At 52.1% G+C, this 23417-nt stretch overlaps 7 protein-coding genes across 7 annotated transcripts; 3 read left to right on the forward strand and 4 right to left on the reverse strand.

Moving 5' to 3' along the window:
- Window positions 1–578: 578 nt before the first annotated feature.
- Window positions 579–7837, reverse strand: STEHIDRAFT_69622 (uncharacterized protein; the record flags this gene model as incomplete). Its single annotated transcript, XM_007311426.1, has 19 exons — window positions 579–1568; window positions 1623–1661; window positions 1735–1878; window positions 2016–2240; window positions 2347–2427; window positions 2493–2795; window positions 2857–3145; window positions 3209–3429; window positions 3495–3728; window positions 3800–3959; window positions 4039–4286; window positions 4350–4455; window positions 4521–4687; window positions 4777–4985; window positions 5067–5934; window positions 6012–6845; window positions 6907–7010; window positions 7160–7330; window positions 7408–7837. 19 exons carry the CDS (start codon window positions 7835–7837, stop codon window positions 579–581), a joined length of 5823 nt encoding a protein of 1940 aa, XP_007311488.1.
- Window positions 7838–8570: 733 nt separating this feature from the next.
- On the forward strand, window positions 8571–9638 carry STEHIDRAFT_116562 (uncharacterized protein; the record flags this gene model as incomplete). Its single annotated transcript, XM_007311437.1, has 1 exon — window positions 8571–9638. The coding sequence occupies one exon, from the start codon at window positions 8571–8573 to the stop codon at window positions 9636–9638; it is 1068 nt and encodes a 355-aa protein (XP_007311499.1).
- Window positions 9639–10633: 995 nt separating this feature from the next.
- Window positions 10634–12097, forward strand: STEHIDRAFT_69515 (NADPH-dependent medium chain alcohol dehydrogenase; the record flags this gene model as incomplete). Its single annotated transcript, XM_007311417.1, has 5 exons — window positions 10634–10708; window positions 10824–10890; window positions 11015–11224; window positions 11287–11494; window positions 11563–12097. 5 exons carry the CDS (start codon window positions 10634–10636, stop codon window positions 12095–12097), a joined length of 1095 nt encoding a protein of 364 aa, XP_007311479.1.
- A 532-nt stretch (window positions 12098–12629) lies between these two features.
- On the reverse strand, window positions 12630–13512 carry STEHIDRAFT_163717 (uncharacterized protein; the record flags this gene model as incomplete). Its single annotated transcript, XM_007311438.1, has 3 exons — window positions 12630–12674; window positions 12740–13222; window positions 13294–13512. 3 exons carry the CDS (start codon window positions 13510–13512, stop codon window positions 12630–12632), a joined length of 747 nt encoding a protein of 248 aa, XP_007311500.1.
- Window positions 13513–13917: 405 nt separating this feature from the next.
- STEHIDRAFT_163718 (uncharacterized protein) lies at window positions 13918–15642 on the reverse strand (the record flags this gene model as incomplete). The annotated part of the gene is made up of 11 exons (XM_007311439.1): window positions 13918–14113; window positions 14168–14226; window positions 14298–14321; window positions 14380–14407; window positions 14490–14505; window positions 14557–14689; window positions 15181–15195; window positions 15262–15315; window positions 15393–15433; window positions 15492–15526; window positions 15578–15642. The coding sequence occupies 11 exons, from the start codon at window positions 15640–15642 to the stop codon at window positions 13918–13920; spliced, it is 666 nt and encodes a 221-aa protein (XP_007311501.1).
- A 1076-nt stretch (window positions 15643–16718) lies between these two features.
- Window positions 16719–18098, forward strand: STEHIDRAFT_143207 (uncharacterized protein; the record flags this gene model as incomplete). The annotated part of the gene is made up of 3 exons (XM_007311440.1): window positions 16719–17046; window positions 17114–17348; window positions 17399–18098. The coding sequence occupies exons 1-3, from the start codon at window positions 16746–16748 to the stop codon at window positions 18096–18098; spliced, it is 1236 nt and encodes a 411-aa protein (XP_007311502.1). The 5' UTR covers window positions 16719–16745.
- A 189-nt stretch (window positions 18099–18287) lies between these two features.
- Window positions 18288–22845, reverse strand: STEHIDRAFT_126499 (HECT-domain-containing protein). The gene is made up of 14 exons (XM_007311441.1): window positions 22463–22845; window positions 22308–22410; window positions 21731–21866; window positions 20885–21677; window positions 20494–20824; window positions 20359–20439; window positions 19836–20296; window positions 19659–19762; window positions 19451–19583; window positions 19181–19361; window positions 18954–19089; window positions 18809–18885; window positions 18653–18749; window positions 18288–18587 (listed from the first exon to the last, which is right to left on the reverse strand). Exons 1-14 carry the CDS (start codon window positions 22785–22787, stop codon window positions 18504–18506), a joined length of 3042 nt encoding a protein of 1013 aa, XP_007311503.1. The 5' UTR covers window positions 22788–22845; the 3' UTR covers window positions 18288–18503.
- Window positions 22846–23417: the final 572 nt, after the last annotated feature.

Below are 23417 nucleotides of genomic sequence, written 5' to 3' on the forward strand. Positions count from 1 at the left end.
GCAGCGGAAGGGAGAATGGTTCGATGCAAAAGGCGCGAGAGCAAGCCTGGAAGTGTTGCGCTGAGGATTTGTATGAAAGGACAACGTCCAGCAACGTGCCGTCTCAAACCGTGAACAATGGACGTCACACTGTCACGGTGCCATTGACACTCGGAGTCAGCGAGCCGAGTGCTTGGCCCTAAAGGGCGACCCAATCTGGTAGGAAACGTTTCAGGTTAGACGCCTTCGACTAATCGGGATATGAAAGAGAAGCTCACCGTTGAAAAGTAACGGGACAACTAGGAGCAACTTGTAGAGCGTGTCGAGGGAGACGGAGAAAACTTTCGCAGAGCCACATTGTCTTGATGGGGAAGGGTTGACTGGGTGGTCATACAAGACACGGGGCGGCATTGAGTGCAATAATGTGCAAGAGGCATGCAATTGAAGACACGCTCGACGGCGAAGTCCAATGTACAATCAAGAAAACTAGAAAAGCTGGATCTTATAAAATACAACAAACACCGTGTGGACAAATAATTCGACGAAAATGAGGAGAAAGAATATGGTGGTTCACAGACAACAAAAAAGAAAAAACATGATCATGGATGCCCAGTCCGATTACGCTGCAACTGTACTGGCGGTTTTGGTCCCCCAGCCGGCGCACCTGCATTTCCACCCGCATTCTGAGCTGCGCCACCCTCCGCGGGTTTCAATCGCTTGGCGAGCGAGTTGCCACTAGCAGCTTCATTTTCTTCCCTGGCGCGCTTGGCTGCAGCACCAGTGATAGAGAGACCGGCATTGGCAGCAGCAGCAGCATTGACGGCGGCTGCAGGATTGGCGGTACCACGGATGCTCATACCACCACGCCCTCTTCCAAGGCCGACATTCGAAGGACCAGCAGCAGGCACGGACGGTCGCCGGGGGAGACTAGTACCACGACCAGCCAGTCCACCACGAGCGCCTCCCCTGGTTACTGGAGCGGTCGGAGCCTGTGTAGTGGTGGGAGTCGTGGAAGTGGTGGAAACGGGAGCGGAGGGAGCAGCGGGAGCAGGGGTCGCATTGGAAGTGGTAGGCGGGTTGGAGGCAGCGACTGGGGTTTCGTCTTCGGGAACAAGCCCAGCCTTCTTCCACGCATCGATCTGCGCCTCCAACTGCTTGATCTTCGTCTGGACGCGCACGAGCAGCCCGTCCTTGACCTTCATCTTTGCCTGAATTTCCATCCGTCCTGCCTCCTGGGCTTTGGCGATCCGTTCGTCCACCGTGGCCATGATCTCTTTCTCCCGCTTGGCGACGGCCTCCTTCACAGCAGACTCCGTATCGGGGGGGACGGCGGCAGAAGCAGTGGACTCTTCCTTGACCTTGGCCTCTACTGCTGAGACGGCAGCCTTTAACTCGGCTTCGTATTGAGTCTTCAGACGCGCTTCGAGGGCCTGGAGTTCTTCGGCATGCTTTTTGATGATCTCCTCCGAGCCGGTGCCTGAGGCAGCCTCGGTCGCTTTGTCGACGGCAGCTTTGAGGGCTGCAGCTTGCTCATCAACGAGTTTCTGACGGGCTTTATTGGAGTCCTCAATGCGAGCCTTGAATTTATCCTGCATCATCTTGTCAGCGTGAAGCGTCGAAGACAAAACGTGGTAAGCACTCACGTTAGACATCTTGAAGCCGCGGACTTCTTCCAGAAGCCTCTTTGTCTCGGCCTGAGGATATCATCAGTTAGTATAACAGTCTTGGAACGTAGCAAGCACGAAGGACACTGACCTCGGCCTTCGCAATGGCCTCGGCGTGACTCTTCACAAGAGCGGCCTTTTCAGCCTCCCATTGAGCGTTGTCCTTCGACGCAGGCGCAGATGAGAGAGCCGCCATCTCCGTCTTCAGACGATCGCGCTCGGTGGTCAAAGAAGTCTAAGGTCGCCATCAGAACTGACGATGAGAAGGGTGCATAACGAGAAACTCACAATCTGAGCCTGGAGTGCAGTGACGTTGGCAGCAGGCTGCGCGTTGGTCTGCTTAGCCTTCTCCTCAGCGAGCTGTCTATCCACGGTAGCCTTCTCCATACGCAGCCTGGCAAGTTCTGTCCTGAGCTGTTGAGAACCTGCGTCTTGAGCAGGGGTGGCATTCTTCTGCGCCTCGAGCCGAACATTGAGAGCCTTCAATTGCTCGCGCGCCGCAGATAAGTCCCTGTTCAGCTGGGCTTTCTCGCCATTCACTTGACCCATGCGTTGCCTGAACTGCGCGAGAGCATCCTTGTGAGATTTCAAGTTTTTCTCCAGAGCTTCGAGCTAAGGAGAATACTGTCAGCTAGAGAATCGTGATGGTGTAAGACAAACGAACCCTCTCAGCCTTGGCGGCCTCATCGGCAGAGTCAGTCACAGACGCGGCAGCCTTCTCCGCCTTCAAGCGTTGGAGTTCGTCCTTGAGTGCTTGCATTTCCGCGGGATCGATACGGTCGTACTGTAGCAAGGTGAACAGTCAGCTTGACGAAGATATCACGGCGTCAAAGTCATGCCAACACGTACCTTAGTGAGGAGCTGAGCATTACGCTCCTGCCATTTCTTGTTCTCCTCCTCCAACTTCCGAACGTGAAGGTTACGAGCCTCCAGCTCTGCCTTCGCCACACGAGCCTGCTCGCGGAGAGGTTCGAGCTCCGCTGTCATGGTCCTGACCTTGATGTCAAGCTGCCTGACGCGCTTCGAGTGTGCCTCAGATTCAGCACGGAGAGTGGCGTTACTCTCGCGAAGGATCGTGAGCTGGTTGATCTTCTCAACGAGCTCGGCGTGCTGAGCATCGGTGGCAGCGGCGGCGACAGCACGTTCGCGCTCCTGAAGATTAAATATGAAGAATTAGTGAGTCTCTTGAAATTACGAACAAACTAGAACGTACCTCAGACAACGTCGTCCTCGTATCATCCAGGTCCTGTGTCAACCGCGCAATCTGGCTCTTCAACCTCGTGTTCTCCTGCTTGCTCAGCTCCAGCTGCATATCCACGATCTCCTTCTCCCTGCGTAGGTAAGCGATAACCCTGTGTAACTCGGAATCGCCAGCGTCGACGTTCTCGGCGGAGGCGGAGGCTGGATCGGTGGCAGCGGTCTCGCGGATGCGAGCGGCTTGTGAGCTGACGGAGTCGAGGTGTTCGTGGAGAACCTTGTTCTGTTCGGTGAGTTCCTTGGCACTGTATATGGGGTTGGAAAGGAAACGTTAAGATGGCGTGGATGACACAACCTAGGACTAAAACACGCACCGTGCACTAAGATCAGCAATCTCCTTGTCCAAAGCCTCCCTCTGCTGCGTCCAGCTCGCCTCCGACGCCGTCAGCTTCGCCGCCGCCGTCTCAGCCGCGGCCGCATTCTGCCTCGACGACGTCTGTAGCTGATTCAATTGCGCCCTGAGTTGCTCGATGGTCTGTATGGATTCCGCATGGGCGATGACCTCGCGGCTGTACCGCTCCTCAGCAGCCTATATAACAGCATCGTCAGAATGTCGCGCAGGGATGGACAGAAATGGGAAAATAAGTTACGGACCTTAGCGCGCTCCTCCTGCTCCCGGATCTCCGAGTCCCTCGAAGATCTGTCCTCCGCGATGTGCTTCTCCGAAGAGGTCAAGTCCACAATCGTATCCTCCAACGTCTTCTTGTCGTCCCTCCATGCTTCCCTCTCCTCGTCAGCCACACGTTTCGCATCCGCCAACATCTTCTTCGATTCCTCAAGCTGCTGCTTGACAGCCTCGAGATTCGCCTGGAGGGCGGCGTATTCGCTCTACAAATATCACGAAGATGAGATAAATGATTCGAAGTATGGAGATAGACCGAAACGGGTGATGGACGTACTGCCTGCTTGGCCAAGGCGGCTTCGGTGCTGGCTTTGTACTCGTCGTGCGTCGAGCTCAACGAAGCCAGAGCCGCCTCGCTCGCCTGACTGATCTCCTGGAACTGCGCCACATGCTTTCTCGCGTTCTCGAGATCCACCTCCACAAGCTTCAGCTGAGCGCTAAACACCCAAATTCGAATGCAAGGATCATCAGAACCTCCATCCGATCAATCGAAAAGATGAGCATGGAGAAACGCACCGAAGATCAGCGACCTCAGTCTCAAGCTGCTGTTCCTTCGTCGTCCCATCGTCCATCTCAGCCTGATGTCCAACCCCATCCACAGCCATAGCCGACGAAGACGCAATGGGCCCTCTGCGCTCATAAACTGCTAACTTCTCCTCGTTGCCTTGCAGCTGCCGAGAAAGGTCGGAAACCTTCTCTTCGAGGTGAGTCTTACTCGTTTCTGCGCGTGCGAGGGATTCGCGAGTGGTAGAAAGTTCCTGGGTCTGTTGTATGAGAAGGGGCATGGGTCAGGATAGGAATATGCATGAAGTTAGATGGCGACGGACCTGTTTGTCCAAGCGCGATTGGAGTTCCTTGGCCTCGAGCTCCCTCTGCAGGGTGAGCCTCTGGACAGAGTCCCTTTCGAGACTGAGCTGGTTACGAATGTCCAAGCTACACAAGCAGATAACGAACACGTAAGTTGACTTGAACTGCCAGAGGTGAGAGAAGAGACGTACGTCTGGCCCTCAAGCATTTGAATCTGGTTTTCCAACCTCTTCCTATCGTTCTCGCCTGATCGCTCGAGGTCGTTATGCATCTTCTGCACGTTCGACATCAGATCCGACAGATGAGACCTCTCGACCGACAGTGCCCTGTTCTCCTCAACCAGGCGGCTCTGGATGCTCTGCATAAACCAGCCACAAAAATCCCAAGTATGTCAGTCTCGGCTCAACCGTAGAGAGAAAAAAAATAGAGCAAGGCGAAAAGGCTTACATCCCAAATTCCCTTCTCCGCTCTCAAATTCGCACATTCGTTCCTCATGATCTCCATCTTACCCTCCAGGACGGAAAGCTCCTCTGTTGCTCTGGCAAACTCCACATCCGTGCGGGTCCACTTATCGCAAACGATATCATACCGTTTACGAAGCTCGTCCATATCGCGGGCTTGAACGCTGTACTGCTCTTTCATCATTTGGTGCCGCTCTGAGATGAAACCATAATATCGAGCGCCGTGGTTCAGTTACATGCGCCGGGAAAGCAGGAAAGCGGAAGTGAGAAACGTACCGTTCATGTGTTCGATCCTTGCATTTGCTTTGGCCAACGCTCCGCTCAACTGACCGTTCTCCCTCTGGACTCTCACAAGCTCCTCCCTCACCCTTCCCCCATCAACGTCCATCTCCGTCCTATACGCCTCAAACTCGTTCTGCACCTCCACCAGCTGACTCTTCAACCCCTCTGGCTCCTCTCCTGCCCCAACTCCGTTTTGCTCGACCGTACTCGCACCGTTCGACTCGCCACCACCGACAGCGGACGGACCACCCTCCTTCTTCATTCTCTCCAACATAGCCCTCAACGTATCCTTCTCCTTGATAGCAACTTCTTTCGCGGCCTTCTCCCTGTCTATAGTCTCCTGCATCGCCATCATCGCCTTCGCAGCCTCCTGAATCGCATCTTCACTCTTCCTGGCCTCGACCTGCCACTGGTTCCTGAACTCCTCCTTCCACTCCTTTTCTTCAGATTCCATCTTCGCCCCGAGCTCACGCACGATACGCAGCAGTTTCTGGTTCTGAATTTGCATCCCGGGGAGCGTGGTGAACAGAACTAGATTATTCGTGATCACATCTTCGATATTATCCGACTGAGCGCCACTTTCACCGTCAATCATCTCCGTGTCCTCCTCATCGGGCAGCTCGGGATGGTCGAGTCTCTCCTTCTGGCGCAAGAGATACCGAACTTGGCGTCCGAGGTCGTCCGCCTGCTTGACAAGCATGTTGTTCTCCTTGAGGATCGAATTGAGCTTCTTCGTGGCGTCGAGCGCGGCTTTGGCGTGGGCGTCGCGGGCCTCGAGAGCGGCGGAGAGTTCGGATGAGATGTGGTGCGATTCTGAGATCAGGCGGTCGTATTCCATGCGTTGTTCGGCGAGTACGGGGGCCTGGATGCCACACAAGTACATGTCAGTCAAATAGTCCTCAAACACAGAGAACGGAGGGAGAAGGAGTAAACACTGACCCTCTCCTCAATCTGGTTCAACACCCCATTGAGCGCCTTCTCCATATTCTCATACTCCCTACACTTACGCGCATACGCATCCTGGAGTCTAACATGGTCCGCGTAGACCTCCGTAAACGTCTTCCCCGCCTTCTGCGCCCTGCTTGCCATCGCGATCGTCGGGCTCAGACCCATGATCGCCATCTCCGTCGCATCCGATATTCCACTCCTCATCGGCGTCGCAGGCGAACCCGGCGTCCCAAACACCGAGGCCATAGAAGGCGACACACCCAATCCCATGGCAGCCTCAGCGCTCGGAACGGGGTAGTCTCCGCGGTTGACACTCTCTAGCACCCGCTCGAACTCCTCCAACTTCACCTCGAGCTCCTCTGCCCTCTTGCGTTCGCGGTCCACCTCACGCAAGAGCTCGTCTTCCCGCCTCTCGGCCGTCCGCTGCACCGATTCCCAATCACTCTCTATCCTCCTAACGACGCCCTTCGCTTCCTCCTCCCTCCTCTCCATAACAGCCACAAGCCTCTTCAGCCCCTCGACCTCCCTCCCAAACTCCTCTTCGCTCTCGACCTGTCTCCGCTTGTATTCCTCCTTCTCCCTCGACAGTCTGGCATTGTCGGCGCTCAGCTGAGCGTGCGAGCTGCGGAGAGAGGCGAGGCTGGATTGGACTGCGGTGTGTTCGGTTTGGAGGGTGGATAGTTGAGATTGGAGGGTCGTGAGTTGGGTGGAGGTGGAGGTGCGGTAGGCTGTGTGTGTGGATTGTTGGGTCGTAAGCGTGTTAGTGAGGCGTTCGCATTCGTCTTTGGCCAGTTGGAGTTGCTGGGTTAGAGAGTCGAGTTTGAACTACATAGAGTTTGGAGTTAGTCAGGGTCAGGGTGGGGAAGAGGGAGGAGGGAGGAAGTACCCTAGTAGATGTTTCGGTGGAGCGGACTTCGCGGAGTTGGGATTCCAGTGACTGATATTCGTGCCGGGCTTGCTTGAGGTTTGCGCGGAGTGACGTGACTTCCTCTGTAAAATGGGAAAGCAACGCGTTCGTTCAGTCAGCAAAGGTAAGAAGACGGCCCGAGCTTAGAGTGAAGGCGTAGGAAGATGGAGGGGGAATCCCAATAAATCATATAACAAATATTGTTTTAAAAAAATAGAGAGAAGGGGCGTACCATCACGCATCGCGCTGTCCTCTTTCAGACGGTCGACGACACCAACCAGATCACGCTTCTCTCGCTCGGTGTCGTTGATCCTGTTTTTGAGGAGCTCAACCTCTGAGCTGGAGCTCGTCTGACTAGTGGTCACCATCATCAACTGTTTCCTCAGCTCAATCTTCTCGGAAGCTATAATAACGCCACATAAATACCCGTAAGTCCATGTACTGTGATGAGCATTATGACGGGACGTGAGTGAGACGCACCAAGCTCGTCGCGTTCCTGTTTGATCTGCTTCAATTCGTTCTGAACTTTCTCGAGCTCCCTCTGGGACTCTACAGACATCGTCTCTCGGTCCTGAAAGATCTGGTCGAGCTCAACATCTTTCTTCTCGATCTCAGCATGGGCTTCCTCAAGCTCCCTCTGCGTCGCGTCGAACTCCGCCGCCTGTCCTAGCACGAGCTGGTACAAGGCCAAGACATCTTCTGCTGATGGTCTCGAGAAATCGACATCGGGTAGCGTAGAGCTGAGATATTCAATGTCGAGATCATCCGGTATTGGGACGGTAAAAGGTTTGTTGACGGAGGAACCAGGCTTCGTGCTGGAGACCTCGCTGCCGGCGTCGGTGTCCTGTGAGTTGTCGGGTGCGTTGGAAGCGGTGGTGCTGCCGCCAGCTTTTGTTCGACGTCTGGTCATCATGGTGAATGACGAGCGACGGCTGAGAGGGGCTGTCGACGTCGTCGGTGACGGTGTGGATGGTGGAGAAACGAGAGATGTTGAGCGTCAACACGGTAGCGCTTAGGCCAGGCGTGTCTGTCACGTGAATGATTGCGTAATCACAATGGGCGTGTTGACTCCGCTTGGACTCCGCCACAAAAACTGTCCTCAGCATCCTCTTCATGGGTTTTCTTGAACTGCTTATTTTACTGGATAATGTCTTTGGCGTATTATGCCGACCTGCGCATACTCCAGCACAAACTAGATGCAGATCTTTGCAGAGGATAACATGTCGTTTTCCTTATGCCTTCAAGTTTGCCACCACCGCAGTGGCTTTCGAGAGGCTGCCAAATCGGCCCCTGAGAAAAAGACAGAGCAATTTCGACTCGAAATAGTACTTCGAGAGGTCATTATTCATTAGTGATCACAATTGTATCTGGGCCTAGCGCAGCTTGAGACGATCTAGGCTTGACACATTGGCACGCATCCTACGGACGACAGACACGCGTTGTGTTCTTTATGTCCCTTTCAGGAATAGTTTCACATGCCCGTGGTTATCGATCATCATTGTCTCTTTCTGTACAAAGCTGGTCTGTGTTGTGTAATATAAAGCTCTACTGACACACCCTTTTTTTTCTTCCTCCACTCTACAGTCTTTCGCTTCGAATCACCTCCTGCCCCAGGTCTCGCGACGCCCCGAGCCACCGCCACGATGAATAACGCCACCCCACCAGCTCCTTCCAAGCCCAAACCTCAGCCTCCTCATCTCTGCCTCTGCGGCCTTCCCGCCTCCCTAGAGCACTCCAACATCTTCTGTTCCTCCGCCTGTGCCCTCTCTGACACAATGAACACTCTTTCCGCCCGTAAACCCTCGCACTATCGCAGTCAGTCGTTGAAGGACGATTCAGAAGCGAGGAAAGTGTTCAAGAACTTTCCGTTTTTGATGGATGGGTTTACGCCCAAGACGCGGAGGACTCATACTGGGGCGAGAGTTGATCGTCCTAGCGAGTTGTGCTCGGATGTGAATTTGACGGAGACCGATGCTAGAACACGAATGACACAGAGCCTGGAGGCGGATGCGCCACCCGCTGTTGGTCGAGATAAAGAGCCGTCGTATAACGGGCGAACAAACGTGAGGGGATCTCAAGTCGCTTCGGATGGTATTTTGTCCGAATTCACGCCCGAAGGAAACGATGCGGTCCTAGCTCCGGTCGAAGAGCATGGGACGTCTGACTTGAAACGCGACAAATCCAGTGTCGACGAGGCTCGCGCAAAGCTCGATCACCTTCGAAATATCCTCTGCCCAGGGCTCAGTATCCCAGCCCATCCGGGTAGACACCTCGGTATCCCCTCACCGATCCCTGAGACATCTGAATTTTCCCCAACTGTGAGCGTGACCGACAACACCGAACTCAACGCCGCCGCAGACTGTTTGGTCTCGGATCGTGTCAACGGCTCTGGTCGAATGCACTCGCACTCCATCGCGAGACTTCGTATACCCACAACTTCTCAGGCGACCGTTAACCACCAACCTTCCAACCACCCTCGCTTATCCGCTGGCCTCCGACGCTCACGCTCTTTCGCAGGCTATAACACTTCTCAGGCTTCTCGGGCATCAGATCTAACTATGTTGACTCCTCTCACTAGAGCCCGAAACGAGCAAGAGTTCCATGATACGCTCTGGGCTTACGTGGCGGAGATTAGGGAAGGATTCAAGTTGGAGGATATGGTTAATGATAAGCGGATCTGGGGGAGTGTCAGTGACGACGAGGACGAATGAGACCCTGTCATTGAGACGTGACTCTCCATCTAATCTGGACGCGAGTGCGCTGGTGTAGGGGAGCAGTCCTGGGAGACGTTGAGTTGTGGCATGTTTTCGTTAAGACAAGAAGCTGCGAGATGGTAAACAGCCTGAGGTACTTACTGCATTCAAGTTACGAGATTACGAGTCGGCCCATAGTTCATCAGTTTAATTCACTAGATATTCTTTTATTTCTTGCTCTGATACTCTGATACTAACGCTTTCTGCTTACCATGCATCCGTGTCTCCTATATCCATTTCACATTTCTATATGTCATTAATTGTGTGGCCACCAGAAAAGGATGAACGTACGCGCCACGTCTTCGGTAAACGGGAGGAAGCGCTCGGATCTGACTTGCGGGGTACGCCGCCGGCTGGTTGACATGCCCTTTCGCTACCGAACCATGACCACGACCACGCAATGACAATGAGTAGTATCCCCCGAGCCTTCATCCGACATGCTGTCGAAAGGAAAAGAAAAGGACGTCTCTTCGAGCGAGCACACCTTCAAATGCACTATTCCCGTCTCCTGAGCATCTTGCGATCTTCAGCTTGAACCTTTGCCTATGCTGCGGTCCCTCGATCTGAACTCCTTCAAGAATGTATGTATCTGCATCGCTGCTCTCATAGCCTACGGGACGCATGCGGGACGATATATCCCTGTGCGTCGGTGCGATAGGAAACAATGACGACGGCCAACTAGGGCCAATTACGAGCATCTACCAGCACTTATCGCAACGGCTCCAAGTCCGCCTACGCCAACGGCCACACCGTCAGTGCCGGCCGTCGCTGTCCCTGTCTCGATCTTATCTCCATCGAATATTCTCCTCTGCAGGATCATTGGTTTCTTGCGGGAAATGGATATAAAGCAGTAACTCTACAGACGATGTGTTCCCCTTTTCACTCTGCACTCTCTAGCTCCCTAGTCTTCTTTTGTTTGATATATATCGTCCTCAACCTCCGCCAAGTCAAACATGCCTTACCCTGATACTTTCGAAGGTTTCTCTGTCTATTCGCACGAGAAGTGGAGTGATTTCAAGAGGACGGAGGTACGTCCTGCGTTGCTTCCGACTTGGGAACAAGAGCGACGAACTGACCTGGCGCTTTCTTCTATATAACAACATCTTATATCTCGCTTATATGCATCCTTTCCGATACTCTTAGCTCACACCAAAGACCTTTGGTGATAACGATGTAGATATCGTTGTTGAGTGCTGTGGCGTCTGCGGAAGTGCGTATCTCTTTCTACTTCAGTAAGCTCGCCGCGAGCCTCATCCACATCTTCCACGCCGTCTCTACACCCTGCATCTACCCCAACTTGCCAACCAACCATCACTCATTCCTCACCTGCACAGGCGATCTCCACACTATCACCGGCGGCTGGGGCCAAAGAAAGCTCCCTCTCTGCGTCGGCCACGAAATCGTCGGCAAAGTCATCAAAACGGGTCCGAAAGTCACGCTCTGCAAAATCGGAGACCGCGTCGGAGTGGGAGCTCAGATCAGGGCGTGTCTGGAGTGCAAAATATGCAAGTCTGACAACGAGAACTATTGTCTGCACAAGAAATGTGAGTGCCTCCTTCGACCCTGGGTGTAGTTGTGTTGCTGAGTGCGCGATGGTGGCGACTAGTTACGTACGGCTCGGAGTACGAGGACGGGATCGTTTCGCAGGGTGGTTATGCGAGCCATGTTCGGGCACATGAATATTTCACGTTCCCGATCCCGGATGATATGGAGTCTGCCACGGTCGCACCTCTGATGTGCGCCGGCCTCACCGTCTTCAGTCCCATGTACCGCGCCAAAATCGGTCCAGGCATGAAGGTCGCCGTCCTCGGAATGTACGTCGTATCTTCTCCTCTGACTTACGCCTTGACGATCCGCTCATTCTCTAAATAATAAATCACAGCGGCGGCCTTGGCCATCTCGGTCTCCAATTTGCCCGTGCTCTCGGCGCCGAAGTCTACGCCCTCTCCCACTCGCCCCACAAAAAAGAAGACGCGCTAAAATGCGGTGCCCAACACTTCATCGTCACCTCCGAGCCCGACTGGCAAAAGCCCTGGGCGTTCACGTTCGACTTCATCCTCAACACCGCCGACGTCACTCACACCTTCAACATGGTCGACTATATCTCCACACTCAACATTAACGGCGTCTTCCACAACGTCGGCCTTCCGGACGAGCCGCTCCCAGAGATGCGCGCGACGCATTTCTTGTTCAATGGCGCGAGCATTACGGGCAGTCATATTGGGAGTAGGCCTGAGGTGATCAAGATGCTGGAGGTGGCGAAGGAGCATGGGGTCAAGAGCTGGGTGGAGGAGGTGCAGGTGGGCGAGGAGGGGTGTAAGGAGGCCTTGGAGAGGTTGAAGAAGAATAACGTGCATTTTAGGTTCACGTTCGTTGGCTACGATAAAGCGTTTCCCAACCGAGTGACGGAGGCATAGGAGGCGAGGGAGGGCCGAGAGGTGGAGGTGCAGAAGACGTAGAGAGTGGGTGATCGGAAGTCCTATAGAATTATGACAATGTACGCCTTGTATACCTCATTATGAGTTGCTTATCGGCCATGTATATGGTTACTGTTGAATCTTTGCAGTACTTGCACATGCTTCTGGTTATCTCGTGTGGCGTATGTGTGGCGTGTCCCCGCGCCACACCTGGAATATGGACATCGTCCCGTCTATGACCATCCAGGATACTTATACCAAATACATATCTGTTCAAGGGGAATGGAAAGGTGCTATATTTTAAGCTCAAAAGTCGGGCCACCCTGGTTTGTCAATGGTGAGCGGTCAATAAAGTGAACGACGTGTTGAATGGCGCGCATTACCGCGCAACAATTTTTACAATCATTTGCGTTCGCGGTCCTTGATACTGAAAGCTTAACTTGTCGCAGGCTTTATCAATGATGGCAAATTCCATTTCCTCCGTAAGTAATCATACACACTGCAGACCGCTCTATAACCGGAGTCAGAGGCTCTACGCCACCTCGGTACGTTTAGATCTCGGATCAAATCCCTCAACCTGGATACGCAAATAGACCGTAAGTTCAATATAAATTACTTTCGATGTATTACAAAAACACGCACCCAGACGATCCCGTCGGTCAAAGGACTATTCTTCATATGCGCGTCCTCCTCATACCACATCCCCAAACACTCCTTCTCCGCGATCCCAAACTGCTTCCCAACCCACTTCAAAATATGCTTCTCCCTCTCTTCAGAAAGCTCCCTGTCGTGCTTCGTGTAGTTGCTATACAGCGCAATGACGAGATCGTAATCGATATTGATGACCATTTCGCAGGTCACGGCAGGCGCTGAGAGACCTGGGTGGGCTTTGAACCGTTCCGCCAGGTGTTGGCCGACTTCGTGGTGAGTTTTGAGCTTCTCTTGGTGGCCGTAGAAAGACATCTGATGGGTCGTGATTCCCAGGCCGAAGTACATGGTGACGGGTTTCTTATTATGGCGGGAGGCCACTCGAGCCCGTCCGGTGGTTGGATCTACAATGTCTAGGTCCGGAGGGAGAGCGTTCCTCGGTTTGGCGACGAGCTCTGGCAGCATGAACTTCATTTTCTACCGAAAACATTCGTTATCGATGTTGAATGGTATGCATCATGAGAGAAAACGATGGGTGGGACACGTACTGCACGCGTGAACGCCATGGCGCGTATTGTCTTCGACCTTCCATCCGGCGTTCGCTCCTCCGAATAATCTGGAGCATTCACGCACCAAAGGCGTCCATTTTGTGTAGTGAACTTGAAATTGTATCGCGCTATAGCCTCATCGAGAACGGAAAGCGACGGCTCCTCAGGCTTTGCGACTCGTCGATTTGACAGTGTGATCGGGGTGCGTGAGGGTTGCATTTGGGAGCGAGCTATAAAGCCAATGCGAGAACAAGATAGTAAAGAGAGAAAGAGAGACCGGGAAGATCGCGAGAACATAGCCATCAACATGCTTAAATATTGATAAGCGCGGTACCATACCATATATGGGACGAGCTTTGTAGGACCCTGACTGCGTGACCATGTCTTTGTTCCCAAAAAGGACTTTCGTCGCTGTGCAGTCGACACCTGTAGTCTCGGCCCTCTGCCACATGGTCACAGATAGGGAGATTGCTTTACAGGCTGACGGTAACATCGGTATATCACGATTTTGTCATTGACGTCAAGTAGATAGGTGTGTTTCAAAAAATCCTGTCTTCGTCCCAGTCACTACCTTGCAGTAACTCACTCGTACATCAGTCTGCATTATGCGTTCACAATATGCACTTATCCCTCACTACCATCGGCGTCTATATCATCCTCATCCGTGCCTGGAAAATGGAGAGGAGCTCCAATATTTCCAAGCACTCTACTTTCACTGGACCACTCTGTAAAGAGCCCGTGTCTTGCGTGGCTTGGGAGCCGTGTTCCATCGTAGGCCTTGAGGTTAAGATACAGCCTGCTCACAAGCATGTTTGGTATACTATTATGACCATTGCTGTTAGTGCTCATGATCAAGGCTTGCAAATATACTCACAAGACGTCAAAGAACGGGGCCATGAGGAATAGGAAATGGTTTGCTGCGGCTGCTACCGACTGAGGAAGTATATGGTGAGCTATATATGAGGAGAATTTGAATTGAAGATAGTAAGACGAGGCAGACCTACTTCACCAGGGTCGGACGCTTCAAACTTCGAAAGATACTTAATAGGGCGTACAATGTATATATGGGCACTTCGCGATACTCACTACTTGAGGGACAGCAACTGCAACGCCGCTAATGAAAGCAATGCTTGCAAAATGGGGTAAACCGTAAGTATCATGATTAGGCCTCAAGAGGAGAGAGAGATTGGACGTACACAAAGTATCCTGTGCCTATCGGAAGGTGTCAGTATGAGAGACCCATATACAACTCCATCAACTCACCATCACGAACAAGAAGGTGCGTGATGCTCTGCTGCCTGAAATGGCGCATCTCTCGGGCTTGCTGCACCGTCTTGATAGACGTCAAGACGAAGATAAGGGAGTCGAAGGCCAGCATAAGGAAGACTATCGCTGTCTGCACTGAAGCGCAGGGTGGATCAGTACGGGCTTGAAAGCGGAAGCGATATAGCTATGAAATTTACACCTAGTACCCCTCAGTCAACTTGCGAAACGAGTAGAAAATGAAGACCATACCGATAGTAAAGCTCAGGATGAATGATCTGATCAATGCAGCTACTGGCCTTGAGGGGCTCCGTGACAGCTATGTCGTCGGAGTAGATACTCGAGGTCATGATAAGGTCTATGATCTTCGAGGAGGGTGGTCAGGATTTTTCCCACCTGGATATTGATGCAAATCTGAATGCTTACAACATGAAGAAGGAATCGAGCTACTGATAAAGCGATAGGCAAGACCACTATTGTGGCACTGCAACCGTATAGCGCGTATACTCTGAAGATAAACAAGGCTGAAGCAGAAATTAGTGCCTCTGTACATTCATATCAAGCTGTTATCGCTCACCGCAAGCAGGCATGATCGAAGAGATGTAACAAGATCTGTAGGCATACCAGGAATAACGGCACCTATCAAACGACAATGTGAGCAATTCCTGGCCCGGCACTTGGATGTTATGTGAAGAAAAGCCTCACAAGGAAGTCGACCCAATGATACTGCCAGAGATTCTTATGGCGAGACAAATATGACTAAGGAGGAAGATGTACTTGTTTGCGATGTAGAGGCAGGAGACAACAGTAAGGCGCCTCTGCCAGACACATCGCACCTCGACGGTGAATGTGAGTATGAAATCGTATATCCAAGCAACTAGGACAAACAAGTTTTAGTTAATAGCCGAGTTGAAAGGGCATAGGATTCGACATACCAATGCCACTCAGGATAACATAGGTCGCGAAAAGCCTGCCAGATATCAGAGAGTTTATGGGGATATCAAAACAATGATGTACGAACTGGAGGTTGAACTGAACAGCGAGGTTTTCTGGGGTAAAGTTGGAGTCACTCATTACCATCCTCATGAAGGGCGTAGGATCTATATATAGTACAATAAAACAATTCCAGTGTGATATGGAGCGCGTAAATCCTACGCCAACAGCGCCGACCTCGTCTATTGCAGGAGCATTGAATATACTCCATGACGCCCATCGCTCACACGACTGACGGCTACCAGCCAAGCTGAGAAACTATCGTGGCGAGTCACGAAAGCATACTAGCCATGCGAAGAGTCAAAGACTGGAGAGGGCATGTACAGGCCGGTGGACGGTCGCTAGACACCGATATGGGATGTACGATGATGTAGACCGATTCTATCCAACAAGCGAGGTGATGGATCAAAACTCAGCGGTGATGCAGAGGATGTTTTCAACAATCGCATGGCTGTCGACTGCGTCCGAGTCGGGAGCAAACAGGCCAAACACGATGTTGATGCGGCCGTTTGAGCTCGAGGACAGAAAGGAGAGATTTTGACAAGGAGTTCTAATCACGAGGGCGAGAAAAAACTAGAATCATGCGAGCATAGATACTGCAATCGTCCCGTATCGTGAGTCGCGAGCAAGTCGTTCGGTGTATAGGACCAAGTGGATTGAAGTTGGAGTTCATCCGAGTCGTAGTTCAAAAAATACCGGCAACGAGCGGATTGCGTTCCCACAGATGCCAGCGCACATCAACCTCGTTCCAACCCCGTTCATTTCTGCTCGTGTCCGTCGAAATCTGATCGCGCTGATATTCCTATGGACGAACTTGTAACTTTGTCTACTTGTGTTGGACAATCATGAATCCTGGCGCCTGACGACGGATACGGTGGCCAAACGGTGGCCGACCTCTGGACGTCGTTTGCGAAGTTGCTGCAAGGTTGTAGTACGCTGATCCCTGAACAAACGACATTCTTGTTTGGGCCTACTAGCTGCTACTCGTTCTTTGCTCATCAAAGGGATGCTCGAAGTCTTTGCTTTTTTCCACCCATGTATCATTCGTCGTTTCTGGATCTGGCTGGCCATCATGTATCACGTCCGTCTGTCACCCCTCGTGAGAATAGGTACCAGAGGTAGAAAGGTTCTTCTCTCACGCTCTCCTCTTTGCTCTTGCCCCCATCACCGCATCTCTGAATTATCACTCTGGTGCAATGTTCATCCACCCTGTCAACCGCTCAGTTCGGCTGGCATATGCTTTTGGGCTTCTCAGTCTCGCCGTGTCAACTTGCTCTGCGACCCCGACGAACGTCACAATCGACGACCAAACGGGCGACGCGATCTCGGGACTTCTACCAAATTACAGTCCATCAATCGCGTGGAACCAAGGTGCAGGCTGTGATTTCTGCGCTGCGAAGCCGAACGCGAGCGATGCTGGAGGTGGGACTTGGCATGACGCTAGCTACAATCCAGGGGTGTATCCGGAACAATTCGGCGTAACGCTGCAGTTCAACGGTATTTTTTCTCGCCAAGCGTATACTTTGTTACCTTATGAAAGCTTACTTGACTGTGGGATCGGCAGGCACAGCAATTTGGATGTTTAATATTCTGCAGCAACTCACCTTCACCGGTCTAAACTTTACGCTCGACGGCGAGGACGCTGGTTCCTTCATCTGGGACAACGCCAGTAGCTTTGAATTTTTGTATAATCAGAGCATCTTCCAGAGAGATGGATTAGAGCAAGGGCCACATACACTTGTGGCAACGGTGTCTGGAAGTAACCAGAGTCTCATTTTGTTTGACTATGCGATTTACACGTGAGAGAGTTCTCTTGAATGTCCTTATCTACTCTATCATTCTCGAGTAGTCTTGCCAATGATGCTGATTCCATTCGCGCTAATGTTAGGACCGACACGGATGTCACCACTGCACCAAGCAGTAGCGCAAGTCCTACCAGCACTTCTTCTGCTCCCACCACTTCACACTCGACCCCTGTCGGTGCCATAGTGGGCGGCATCGTTGGAGGAATTGCCGCCATATCTCTTCTTCTCATCGCTTTTCTCTGCTACCGCTGCCGCCAGCGCACAAGCTCCGGCCTAACAACATCTACAACACATACCTCCATCAGTCCATTCACGAGCGACACACTCAGCCCGGAACCATCTTCCACCACCAAGGCCTCTTTCGCCTCCCTCGGACAGCCTTTGGCTACCTACCGACCCGCTCGGTATCACGAGCCGTCCAACCCAGCACCGAGCGACTCGACCCACCTTCCGCTTTCGCCACCCTCGCGCCTTGCTCCATTGAGTGACGCACCGGTACCCTCGTCTCATGGACTCCCAAGCGTTTTAGATATCCACGCAGGAACGCGGACTATGGCTACGACTCCGATGGGGCCGTTGTCGACAACGAGTTCAGAGAGAGACAGGGCGAGGGGAAGGCAGCTGGAAGAGGAGGTTGAGAGGTTAAGGACGGAAATGAGGGAGATGAGAGCAGGAAATGTAAGGGAAAAGTTACCAGGGTATGAGAGCTCAGGGGACGATGTTCTGATACACAGAGAACCGTAACCAGTGCTTAAACTGAGAAAGGATTTGCATTACATGCAAAGTTGGAGCGACGTTGAGCTGGCCGTAAGATTGCTCGACGATGTTCGGGTCTTGAAAGTGTGGCGAAGAACGGAACAATGATAGAGCGCCGAATACGACTCAAGTCGGATCGATTCAGACATCTCTTGAAAGCTCACAGACGACCGGATGGGAAAACATACATATATACATTCACAGTACAATCCACTCACGATCTACATCAGAAAAAATGCAAGAGAACGAAGCGAAGAACGTGCAAGACAGGAGAAAACAACAACAGTGACACGAACGACGGATTCAGGGCTTAGCCCAGCACTACACATTTGTAGACCCTACCTCGGCAGTTCACCCTCCCCCGACTCGATCAGCGACTTCCTTGGGGGAAACCTACGACAAGTCGAAACCGGCACCAGAGAACGCAGCCTGCAACAGTTTATCCCGTAATGTTTTCTCGTCCTTGTACCTCGGTAACTACAGTTGCAATTATCAGCACGCCGCCTCAAAGATCGGGGACAACCGGATGTAACAAGACCAACCTTCAGCAAGTTAACGCAAGTACTTGACGTCGGCAGGCGGGTCTGGTCTGATCCGGCATCTCGGATCGAGAAGTTGGGATGGAGCTCCTTGAAACCTCTATAGAACGCGTCGGCCTTCACATTCACGCCGGATGACAAGGAATAAGAGGAACGTACAGCAATGGTGGTCTGCCTACACTGGTCACAAACCGAAGCACAGCGCGCCGTTGGTCATGGTCGAACGTTTTGAGAACCTAGCGCAGCAGTATCGTTTGTCAGTGTCCATGGACGACGGAGGGCAAGCAACGGGGAAGGGACTGACATTCCAGAATGCCACGATGGTTGGCTCGTTGTCGTCATACAGCCCTCCGTAGTTCGTGTGGCTCCTGAGATCATCAACGTCTATCGGGGCATTAACTCCACCAAGGAGGACTTGCAGCTCTTGCTGGTTGAACATCCTGTACATTACATACGAGCCCAGCGTCAGCAATCAATTCAATCCTCTACGCCAAGGGGCGGTCGAAATAGAATGGGGAGACGAGCACGCACCTCAACCACTTCTGATCAATGACATCACTCAAACCATCGAAGAAGGCCTCCGTCTGTTTGCGAATCTGTTTCGTCAACCGGTAGTGCGACATCCTGTAGATGTACTCCAGCCGATTATCCCGGGTCACAGGAATGTTACTCCCATTTGGACAGAGATCAATCGTGTTCGTCACGCCAAACTCTATAACATACAGAGAGCCCAAGTCTAATTAGAACAAACCACGTACGACTAGGCTGCCAGGAAAGATCGGGATGGAGAGACAAACGCACCTTCTTCAGCGACGGTGAAGTTCAGCGAGAGCTCCTCTGGATTGCCAGTGTAGTGTTTCAAAAAGATGAGCCCATGATAGAGGTCTGGGTCGAGCGAGGCCAGGTCATCAAGGAAGCTCTGCTTGCCTAGCCACTGAAATACGATGCCACGCAAATCACGAGTCAGTACTAGCTCATGAGGAGTAATGAACGGTGTTGCAAGACGCACCTTGGCCAAGAAGAACCCTGCGAAAGCGACGTCCACCAAAATCCCTTCGTAGAGCGCTTTGCCCAGGATGCGCCCGATGAAGCGATACCAGTTCAAGTTGTGAGCTGTACGATGGCATGAATAGCTCATCAGCCTCCAAACACGATCACAATGAGAGATAGATGCACTGGAACTTACCTTCCCTCGCGTAAGAATGCGGGTTCGGATACAGTTCATTCTGCTGATTCGCAAGCCACAAACCCCTATTCGTATCAAACGCCTCCTTACACAACTCCGTGAAAAACTCCTTGAAAACGCCACCGCCATCAATCCCGCTCTCCACCTCCCCGAACTGATCCACAAACGTGATCTCCACCGGCATCCTCAGATCCGCCTCCGCCAGTCGATTGAACCCGTCCTCTGCGACGTGTCCTCGTCGGACCGTCACGCGCGTTCGTTTGTGGAAGTATTGGCGACGGTCGACGCCACGGCTGGACATGTCATTCGCTACAAAGTTGCGGAAAATGGAGACGCGGGCTTCGAAGGGGATGGAGAAGGGGATATTGTTCAGGATTCCGAGGCGGGGGGAGAGGTAGGCGATGTGACGTTTGGAAAGCGGACGAGTGCCCGTGGGCTGCGAGAGTTGTTGGTCCTCGAAGCTAGTAATGACGTCATCAGTGAATGCAGGTGCACATACAACGACGGGCGATTTGCGACTCACAGGGCAGCCTCAATGAACGAGGTTAAGTCGATCTGCGAGCCAATGAGCCAGTGGTCTGGAGGCGTGAACTTTTTCCTCGAACTAAAAAATCACCATCAGTTCACCTGCACACGCACAACGATTGTGAGCACTCACTCTCTCGCATGTATAGCTACCAAGCATCGCGTCACCTTCTCCCTAACACCCTCCCACTTCAACCCTCCCGCTGCGCCCCCAGCTCCCTCAAACCCAGGTACAGCGCCCTGCAGTACGCCGATCTGATCCTCCCTCCAATACAGCGTGAAAGCGATGTTCAACAGCTTCCTCGAGAAAACGACCAGCTCGTCAAGCGTCAAAGGGTTCCGTGGCACATTGGCGGCGGCGGAAGCGGAGGAGAAGAACTCGTCGTCTCCCATGGTAAGCAAGGCTTGATAGTAGAGATCGGTAAGGAAGAGGAGTGGGGGCCAGTCTTTCGCGTGTGCAGGTGCTGTGTGGAAAGTCAGATAAGTACTTTGATGATAGCCAGCTGGGAGTAAAGTGGACATACACATCAAACTACTACCGTCAACACCCTCCCTCCCAAGCGCACTGCTCCGCACGATCCCTCGATAGATCTCCCTCACAACGCCTCCTCCACTACCGATTAAGACTGCACTCAACACCCCATCGCTCCTGTTGGGCCAAACCACACAAAGAGCAAACAAGCACTCATACAACATATCCCTGGTCGCAGGATAATGTTGGGAAGCAGACAGCAAAGACTTAAGGTGCGGGATGGATGGTATTGTCTGTAGTCGTTTGAGCGTCCGGGTGTCGAGTTTCGGGAGGGATGGGGGAGCGGGAACTGGGGCAAAGGACGAGACGGCTGTGACTCGGATGGCGGCTGAGGATTCGTCGTCTGAATCTGATTCTACGGCATTAGAATTCGACCCGGACGAGGAGGATGGTCGGGCGGAGGGTTCGAGCGCATACGTGGGAAGAGACTTCATAGTCGCTCCGAGAAGTGACAACCAGCCTTTCAAGGCCGGGGCGGAAAGCTTGGGGTAGCGTGGCGGAATGAAGGCAACGAGGTTAGAAGTCAAATGGACCTTTTCTTCAGTGTCAATGAGCGGTACAAAAAGTGAAGGATCAATGGATAGAAGTGCATTGACAGGTAGGCGAGCGGAGAGCACGGATATTGAGGTAAGGGGTAGGCGATTCGGCAAGAGTGGGATGGTAAGGATATGTTGCGTAAAATCGACCTGAGCTTTGAGAAGCATAGCACCGAGATCGAGTGAGAATAGGTTGGTCAAGAGAGGTACAAGCGAAGGTAATGTTGGAGAGTTCTTGGATTCTACGGGCTGCACAAAGTTATAGTTAGATACGAACCGAACGGTAAGACGTTAGGGCTTACTATTCCGCGGATTGCTTGTGAAAGAAGTCGGTACAGGTCGCGTTGCAGAAGATATAGAGCTATTGGTACGGTCCAAGAAGATGAAGGTGCTAGCAGAATATCGAGCACGCGTAGGTGTGTGACAGCGTAGGTAGATCTATAAGGTAAGCGATCAGTATACGACTGAGACTCAGAATATGTCTTATCCAAAAATTAATTCGATATGAACTTGTATATCTTTCACATAGACCAGGAGAGAAAAACAACGAACGAATGCGCGTGAGTTTAAAGCTGTCAGTCGTGCCACAGGAGGTGTCACCGCGACGCCACACGACTCAAACAGTGGGATAGCGAGATTTTGACGAGCAGTGGCTTTCTGACTGACAAAACTTGTGCACGCTCCCATAGACGTGGGCGAAGGGTACCCAGAGCCCAAACATATCGTACAGAACATCACCGCATCAATAATGTGGCGCTAAGCCTCATGTATTCCAAGTCAGGATTGCTATCGGACCGCCCTCGGCATACTTGCCAAACCAAAAGCAAAGACTGCAGAAGGCATGCGAAGGATCGAAACATGCATATGAAAGACACTCACTCAGGATGCTCAGCCACGGATTGGAGGATGAGGAGGGCTGCTTGTCGTGTAAGGACCAACCAGCTCTCTCGTTCGGGTCCATTCGCATGCTGAAAGAACACATCTATAACGCAAGTTCAGAAGATACGAGATCAGATAGTTCCCAAATGACGGACCTTGACCACCGCTGGTCAACGTCGTCGACCAGTGACCCAATACTTCCTCGTCCTTCCCAATCAGCACCATACACCGGAGCCCATTGACTCCCAACACATCCTGCGCAAAACTTTGTCTAAGCTGCTGCCTCACATTCCTAACCTGCATATTACCCCTCCACCATGCCTGTATACGGACCGCCGAGTCATGTTTCTTCCTCGAGTTCTCGCGTTCGGAACGTCTTGCCTTGGCTTGATTGAGTATATGAGCATGCGTGGTGGCAGAGGATGCTCCGCCAAGATTGATATTTCGGCGCCGTTCTTCGCTGCCAAATAGTGAGCTCATGTATGAAATTTATACAGCTGAAGGGAGGCAAGGGTGAGGCTGAGGTAGGCTGATGAAAGTACAGAGCAAGGAGACGCGTACTCTGCCTGAGCGCTCGTCGCCACACATTACGCAATCCGTGGATCCGTCTTCCTCGCCACAAAATGTGCTCCTATTCAATTAATTCACTAACCTTTGTTCTCTGAGATTGTGAGGGCACAAAAAATAAAGGAGAGCAAGGATATGGTACTGTATATGAAACGATCATATAGATAATGAAAAAAGAGCTGTCGTGACAGTCAAGAGACAGCAAAGAGAAGTGGCCTCAACTGGAGTTCTGGTTGAATTCGACTCGGCCTAAAACTGACATCACTCAGACAAAGGAAGTGGCCATGGACGAGTCTGCAAGTTTCTTCTACCGATTCTGCTCTGAACATCGGCAAAAACTTGAAGCTCTACATCCAACATATATATCTCTGAGGTGTGTAACACCATCCATAAGGCCTATATCAAAATGCTTATTTCAGTATTTCAACCATCAGGTTTGTCTTAACACGGGTTTCCCGTAATGATGAGCCGCAATGTTGCAAGGTGGCGAAGGCTCCTCAACACAAGTCCTGAACGTGTTGTCAGTGTGATTTCGCTAAGGAG

Source organism: Stereum hirsutum (assembly GCF_000264905.1).
Source record: "Stereum hirsutum FP-91666 SS1 unplaced genomic scaffold STEHIscaffold_27, whole genome shotgun sequence".
Lineage (NCBI taxonomy): Eukaryota > Fungi > Basidiomycota > Agaricomycetes > Russulales > Stereaceae > Stereum > Stereum hirsutum.